This window comes from Lathyrus oleraceus, chromosome 1 (genome assembly GCF_024323335.1).
Source record: "Lathyrus oleraceus cultivar Zhongwan6 chromosome 1, CAAS_Psat_ZW6_1.0, whole genome shotgun sequence".
Taxonomy (NCBI): domain Eukaryota; kingdom Viridiplantae; phylum Streptophyta; class Magnoliopsida; order Fabales; family Fabaceae; genus Lathyrus; species Lathyrus oleraceus.
The window spans coordinates 49216301-49224731 of NC_066579.1; the positions used below are offsets into that span (position 1 = coordinate 49216301).

An 8431-nucleotide genomic window follows, 5' to 3' on the forward strand; every position below is an offset into this window, starting at 1 on the left:
ATCAGTATTCCCCACAGTTTTGGTCTGTCTAGTGACGTCTCCTGTTAAGGGTCCACCATATCCCTAGCAGATAAAAACAGCAAAAAAGAACCATACCTTCATGCATCCATGCATATCATATCACGTCATATCATGTCATATCATATCATATCACATCATGTCATAGGGATTCAGGATCAAAATCCGGGCCTTCTTAGTATTTAACCATCTCCCACTATGATCATATGAAGAGTGTCCTGCTTCATATTCTCTAGTAGAAGATTCTTAAATAGGGGCAACTGTCATACCCCGATTTTGGTCCTGAATTTTTATTTTTTATTTGGGCACTTGGCCTGAAATTCATTTTGCATACATTCATTCCCAAACCCATATTACATTGTATAGGCCTTTTTGATCATGGTGCTTTTGATTATAAAATGGATTTGACTTTCTAATTTTCAATTTGATTTTAATTTCAAATTAAGTTTAATTCAAAATTTCAATTTAATCTTAATTGTTTATTTTTACTAATGATTCAAACTCTAATCGATTTTAATTTCCAAATGAATGATAGAGTTGATATCCAAGTAATTTTAAATGAATTATAGATTAATTTATTTTTAATTTGGTTTTTTGCTGATTTGTTGTTATTAATTAAATTGATATTCAAACTAATATTGGATTATTCCTAAAAAAAATCCACATCCATTTTTATAATCAAATATCCAATAACCCATTCCCATTCTTTTCCTAATCACTTTTAAACCGTGCATTTTCGTTATGTTGGACCTTGATCAATAAATCATTAATCCACTAATCTTGCTTACACTTCCATACACCAATTAATATAAACCATGTTCCTTTCAAAGGCCAAAAGTACATTACAGGAACCTTTGCGAACCAATACACAAATCTTGTTCTACAAAGCCAGCTCAGGCGTGTTTACCCACAAACGAGCATCCTGTTTACTGCTAAAATTCAAGCTTCTAAAGATTCTGACAAGTTTTCATATTATAGCAATAACGGTATTGAGCCTTCATCCAAATTTTCATCATACACAAATAAAAGAGCTACTGAAAAATTACAAGGAAGAAGTTCTGTTGATGAAAACAGTTATATGAGGGAGACTAGGCGATATGCAAGCCCCAATGTGGATAGGCAGTATGTGGATACCCTCTATGGAGATGGAAACTTTAGGGATTCACAGAATAGTCATGTGCCTAATTTTCAGAGGCCTCTATTGAGAAAGAACGTAACTGCACGTGTGCCAGCTGGCAGGAGAAGGAGTCTTGATGATAGTCAATTATCTATTTGAGAGATGTCAAATTATGCAGATGGACCAGCATCTTTTCATGAAGCTCTGAGCGAAGGACTTAGTTCAGCACTTTTCCATAAACAACCTTGGAGACCCATTCATTGAAAGCAATTATGGTGTCCACTCCCTGCAATAAAACATACCAGAAAGAAGTTGGTGGCAGTTATTATGTTATTCGGGAAATTATTCAAGAACTAGAGTACAAGTCCAAAATGAAGCCTCTGAACAACTATTCTGCTGTGGTATAACCTGTTCGTATCATGACTGGGTCACCATTTCAATTGTCATTTACGAGGATTACCATCTCAACGGTTGGCATCATTCATGCTATCAACAAGCTTCATAAGGTTGCCTGGTTTGAACTTGGCAGTCTCACTACACGCATTCCCCGTGTTGTCCAGAGATTAGCAGTAAAGGATTGATACTTTATGTGGCAGAAATTGTCATATTGTTGTATGCTGCAACTGTCTTTGTCGGTGCTATCCTGGAAGTCATGCCAAGACCAACCAAAACCACCATGTCACCTGGCCAAAACCTCAAACCTGCAAAACTTTCATGACGGACCAACATGCATAGTAGCAGCAAATCAACCATAGCCTGCAAGAAAAAACCAAACACCAGTTTCACAACAAGAAGAAGAGAAGCAGTTGGAAGTGAGAAATCGAAATCGAAAATCAAAAATCAAAATGCCTGTGATGGAGAAGCTCAAGATGTTCGTTGTTCAAGAACCAGTTGTCGCTGCTTCATGTCTCATCGTCGGCTTTGGCCTTTTTCTTCCTGCTGTTGTAAGGCCTATTCTGGACTCATATCAAACAACCGAGCATCCTCCTCAACCTGCTTTGAGTGATGTGGTTAAAGTCTATCAGTTCCAGAGTCATCCATTGCCAAATATGTATCCGTGATCATTAACAAAGTTGCTGAACCGTAATGTTCGAAGTCTCGATGATGGTTGTACTGCAATTTCGATTGACTTCCACTAAAGTCATTCTGCTCACCCTTGAATATTTGTAAGTAGACTGTAAAACAGCATGTATCCCTGGACTTATAGTATAATAGCAACATCGACCCTGAAGCAAGAACAAGCTAATGCCAATTTCCAGTTCCAAGCCATTAACCTGCAGTAAACAATAATTACCAAACAGTGAAATTCCAAAAATCCCAAATTTGGAATTGGGACAAAAGCGATCAGAAAAAGCAAGAGTCCATATTACCGTTTCCGGAAAATAGCATCGAAGAGGACAAACTCGCTTCTGAGCATGAAAAGCGCTTCTAAAAGCTTTCTCCTTTCGAACTTCTGAGCATCATTTGTGACCCTAATCCGTGAGATAAATAGGAGGGCGATTCAGAGGGAAAACCCTAGAAAAAATTAAGAAGGAGGCGGCCAATCGAAAAAACCCTAAATCAAAAATCACTCAAAACCAACCTATTGGGAAGAGACGAAAATCAGAGGAGGAGAGAAAAGCTTCGATTGTTACCTGAGCTACCGATTCACCGAAGGTGAGCTTCCTTTCAAACTTTCATGCTGTTTGGACGAGAGAGAGATTGAGAGCGATTGAGATTGGGAACGAGAGAGAGAGCTTGAACGCGAGAGTGAGAGTTCATCGCGAGAGAGAGCGGCGCAAGAGAGTGAGAGTTCATCGTCGAGATTAAGAGTGATGGAGCGAGAGATTTCGTGAGATTAAGGGAAAGCGATGGAGTTGGTGAGAAGGAGAGAGCTCAGAGACGACGAGTGGTTTCTGTTTCTTTTTTTTTTCTTTCTTTTATTTGTTTCTTTATATTTGGTAACATAACAAGGTTTTTTTTGAAACCATTAAAATTTTTATTTAAATTTCCTAAGTCTTAGTTAATAAATATTTTCACATTTTCAATTCATGTTCCATTGGAAAACCCAACAGCCATGCGGCTGGGTTTAATTACCAGTAGGCCAATAGTCTTCTTTTTTTATTTTAGTTTTTATTTTAATCCTTTTTTTAATTTATTTTAGTTTATATATTTAGGTTAGTCTTAAAATAACAGTTAGTTGTTAAGTGGCCTGGTGGAGAGGAGTGGTATTTAAGTCTTAGGTGGAGTGAGTTCAATACTCGTAGATAGCATTTTTAGTATTTCATTTCTTTTTTTAGTATTTCACTATCTTTGAGCACTTTGTTTCTTTTAATACTTTTTTATGTCCATGCTTCTTTATTAATTTCATCATACATGCAAAACCATTTTTAAAACTATAAAAATCATACTTTTCTCGATTTAATATCGAGCCCTTTTTTCACACCCTTGTAAGTCGATTGCTTTTTAAGCATCGCCACCGACCTCACATAGCTTACTCTTGGGCTTTCTTACAATGAGCCGGTTCCCTTGCACTTACACTCATGCATTATTTGTTTGGGCCCGATTTTATTTATTCCATGATTGTTTAATCCCCATTTGACCAATGTACCCCCACTCCCCCAATGTGTAATAATTTTGCACTTTTTTATTTCTTTTATTGTTTGGTTGTTTAATTAGATACTAACACAAGATTAAAATCAACAAATTTCAAAAATACAAAAAAATATGACTCGATTCAACGTCGAGTACTTTCTCAATAAACGAATCAACTCATTTCTCCCTCCTATTCCATCCCATTCCAAAACTTCATCAAATGCTTGATCCAACGTCAAGCCATTTTTTATAATAAAAACTCAAAAAATATTAATTCATATTCAAGACCTTTTCAATAAAGATGGAAGTGGAACGTGGTGTATACCACGCACTCCTGAGACTAGGATTCGAGATGTATATCTCGCCAATCCTAGTTCTCGCCATCATCCAAGTTTATCCATTTTGTTCTCTCGAACATTCATTCAAATCTTTCTCAAACGTCCATCAATACTTGATCTAGGTCAAGTCATTTTCACAACAAAACTCAAAACACCTAATTCTTACTTAAACACTTTTTCAATAAAGGTGGAAATGGAACATGGTGTATACCATGCACTCCTGAGGTTAAGATTCGAGACGTATGCCTCGCCAATCTTAATTCTCGTCATCGTCTAAAATTGTCAATGTGGTTTCGTCAAACCTTTTTCTCAATCAAATCTAAGATACTTAAATCTTATTTAAGACTCTTTCAATAAAGGTGGAAATGGAACATGGTGTATACCATGCACTCCTGAGGTTAAGATTCGAGACGTATGCCTCGCCAATCTTAACTCTCGCCATCGTCTAAAATTGTCAATGCGGTTTCTTCAAACCCTTTCTCAATCAAATTCCAAAATACATAATCTCTATCTTAACCTCTTTTTAATAAAGATGGAAATGGAACATGGTGTATACCATGCACTCCTGAGGCTAGGATTCGAGATGTATATCTCGCTCATCCAAGTTCTCGCCATCACTCAAAATACCTCCAACCAATCAAACTTTTTTCTCGCCTCCGTGCGACTAATCAAAGAACCTTTTTCATAAATGAAAGATATATTGTCTTAAGTGATACAAAACAATGTTTCGGCCACGATTGTTGAGTAGAGATAAATGACGCTTTTCCGAATGTAGATCTATAAATCCGTTCGATGTGTGGTACGCGTCCACTCCTCATCTGTTTTGGGTAAAACGATGTTTTAGTCGATTAATACAATATAGCTTTCGCTAAAATCGACCAACAAACAAACATTTTTCTACCCAGAACTACGTAAGCCTTGATTTCTCTTTTGAGATACGTAGGAGCAGGATTCGTAAATCTTGTCAGGCCCATTAATAAAAAACTTAGGTTTAGTCCTTTGTCAAAAATCCAAAAACACTTTCCTCTCGTTTACTCTTTTCTTTCCCACCTAATAATTCGAAAAGCCTAACATTTCAAACTAACATTAATGCACACAACCGACCTAATGGTTCCCGTTGAGTACAACGGACGTGAGGGGTGCTAATACCTTCCCCTTGCGTAATCGACTCCCGAACCCTGATATTGGTTGCGATGACCATATCTTATCCTTTCATTTGTCTTGGGTTTTATCGATATTTCCCCTTTCCTTTTTAGGAATAAATAAAGTTCGGTGGCGACTCTGTTCAGTCCATCATTGCGAGCGTGCGATCGCGCTTCGCTTTGTAGTCGTATCCCCATTTTTTCGAGGTGCGACACTAGAACTTATTTTAAACCCAATTGTCGTTGGCATTCCTGTCACTCTGTTTGTAAATATAATGGTAATTGGTATATGAAGTTTGGTTGTCGCCAATATTATTTCAAGTGAAGTTGTTGCTGGCAAACTCCGTTGTAGCCAGTAATTGTTTTACTAATGACTTTTATCAAGTCCAATTGTTGTTGGCAAAATCCGTTAAAAGCTGGTTATAATCCATTGCTTACGGTCAAAGTCCAATTGTTGTTGGCATAATCCGTTGAAAGCTGGTTGTAATCCATTGCAATTCTCTTCAAAAAAACAATTTGAAAACAGTCCAAAAACATAGAAATTTTCTACAATTAACTATTGCACACTAAATTCAAAACAGTATCAAATGTAAAGTAGAGAGAGAGAGGGAGAGAGAGAGAGAGAGAGAGAGAGAGAGAGAGAGAGAGAGAGATAGAGAGAGAGAGAGAGAGAGAGTAGATTTATTTAGGCAGTTCCTCAATCGACCTCGCTATGGGTACGTCTGTCCCCAATTTCTAACAGGAACTGAGATAGTTTCTATAACCTTTTGCAAAATGTTTTATAAGAGAAGAAATAGCTATGCAAACCCTCAAATTCAATATTTGATGTTGATATTATCTTCTTCTCTCCCCTTGATCTTAACCAAGATCAAGTAACCTAAGAACTCTGATTGATCATCCGGTTACCGCTACTCCCTTGATAGACACCACCGTTCTTCAAGGCTTTCACTCGGATGAATCCAATCTCAAAACTCTTGTCAAAACCCCCTAAATCTATCCTAATCTTTGAGGGAAAACCCCATTTGATTTTATCGATGAAACCCCTAAAGATTCTCAACCCAATTAAGATTCACAAACCCCAACTTGGATGATATTACTCTCAATCTAGATCATTCAAGAAGAATGTTTATGTGTAAATGTTGAATGTATATAGGTTAAGAAGAAGAAGAATGAAGATGAAGAACAATCTTTGTATCTTTCAGGTTTTAATATTGTGAAATGAGATGCATGAATGTATTTATATGAAATCATACAGGTTGACTCATAACTTCTTTTTGCTGAATTTTTTTTGTCATTCTTTGCACAACTTATGCATCGACCTACTCCTGAAGTCATGTGTCAACTCATAGAAGACAAATTTCTTCTAAACGTCGACCTATCCAAAGAATTTTCTTAAAAAATTTAGTCTATATTCGTCAACCTATAACAACCATGAGTCAACACTGAAAAGAAAATTGTGTAAAGATCAATATCCATATCATAGAACTAATCGTCTCTTATTTTATGATCTTATAACACTTCAGATTCAACATTGAAAGATACACGAAAGATACAAAAGCGTATGAGACTATCCGGCTGACAAATACAAATCGCAAAAAATTGTTTTTCAAAGACATGTTTTATAGCTTAAGTTACAATTCATAGTCTTTAATATCAAAAACAATGAATGACATTTAGCCACCACTTGCATAAGTACGAATTTCACTAGACTTAGCAACCAAGATAATTAACCGAAGTACACTAGACTTAGCAACCAAAATAACAGAAGTAAAATTCAAACAGATTTAAACAATTTTTTTTTAATGGGAACAATTTCTATTATTTTATCATATACTGGTATCTCATGTCACTTTAATATTCTTATAATGATACTGATTCATTTTTTTTTCACTCATTTCCTTAAATGATATGGTACACCAAATTTCTTTTATTAAAAATTAACTAGAAACCTTAATCATAATGAACAATAATGATTCTTGAAAGAAACACAGTACAAGTAATTGCAACAATTGTGAGTTTGTGACTTAAACAAAAACCTAATAATTTAGAAAACAGTGCAAACTAAGAAAGAACTTAATAAATCTATTTTCTTGTTCCAACCCTTTCATTATTCCTCACCTTAACCCTTCCACCACCTTGAACTGAAACCTTCTGTTTCTTTTCCTCCTTTTTCTCTTCACTTTGATTTTCTTTCTTGTGATAATCATAGCAAAAGTACTCATGAACCTCATCATCATCATCATAATCATCATATGCATCCTGTTCCACTTTTTTCTTGAAATGTCTCAAAGGATTATTAACATTAACACCACAATGAGTTGGTCCAGAAGAAGCATCAGAAACCATAGAATCATCACTTTCAATTCCAGCATCACCTTGAATTTGATGAGTCACTTGATAACAATCATCATCATCATCACTTACTGGAGATCCAATATACATAGTCCATCCAGATTCACTGCTGTGGCATTCCTCTTCACCTCCCAAGAACATATCATGAGGTGGCTCCATTCTAAGAAACAAAAAATGATAACAAGAAGAAGTTGTAAAAGTGATAAGTGTTGGAGAATGGAAAATAGTAAAGCATTTATATAGAACTAACTAACATATGTCTCTTAGAAAGTATACCAAATAAATTTATTAAAAAAATTATCATTTAAACAAATAAAATATCTTTAAAATTTTTATATATATATAATGAAGATTATACAGAAACAACAGTATGCCAACGGACAAAAAAATTGCGCTGCTATTATTTCTGAACACCTGAAAATACTTATCCCTTCATCTCTCTGACCCGAAAACACTTTACTATACACGGAAAAGATACTCATTAATTACCTATAACATCATCAAGAGGGGTAGAAGCTGTCAATGAAAGTGAAACAAAAAGTTCCATAAATTTGAAAGATAGAAGGAGTTGGTTGGTTTTACTTCATCACATGGAGAAGAATATGCAGTAAGTATATCAATTACAGTCATCATTACTTCTCTGAATTTGTCATAAATAAAAAAATGACAGGTAATATGTATAAATGCTAAATTTGCAGAATCAGAGATTGATGCAGGCTACAAAACAGGAGAGAATATAAGACCCATATAAGTCTAAGTAGGATTGCAAACAGGACCTCTTCAATACCTGATTTAGGTTTTAACTTCTTTAAATATCTTGTCTCTTCATATGAAACAAATACACTTTTTTTTCACTTTTCTCTTCTCTTTCTTACAAACCTGCATCTAAA

The 8431-nt window shown here is 35.4% G+C and overlaps 1 protein-coding gene across 1 annotated transcript; it reads right to left on the reverse strand.

The window, feature by feature from the left end:
* Positions 1 to 1720: 1720 nt before the first annotated feature.
* On the reverse strand, positions 1721 to 7723 carry LOC127090913 (uncharacterized). The gene is made up of 3 exons (XM_051029416.1): positions 7308 to 7723; positions 2290 to 2409; positions 1721 to 1891 (listed from the first exon to the last, which is right to left on the reverse strand). Exons 1-3 carry the CDS (start codon positions 7698 to 7700, stop codon positions 1721 to 1723), a joined length of 684 nt encoding a protein of 227 aa, XP_050885373.1. The 5' UTR covers positions 7701 to 7723.
* Positions 7724 to 8431: the final 708 nt, after the last annotated feature.

Bases quoted from the DNA above. Each gene is read 5' to 3' on its own strand.
- LOC127090913 (XM_051029416.1), bottom strand. From the start codon at position 7,700: ATGGAGCCACCTCATGATATGTTCTTGGGAGGTGAAGAGGAATGCCAC. The intron at 2,410-7,307 runs GTGAGGAATAAT...TGTTTACTGCAG, and splicing joins AAGGTGGTGGAAGGGTTAAG to GTTAATGGCTTGGAACTGGA. The intron at 1,892-2,289 runs GTGAGCAGAATG...TTTTTCTTGCAG, and splicing joins CTACTTACAAATATTCAAGG to GCTATGGTTGATTTGCTGCT.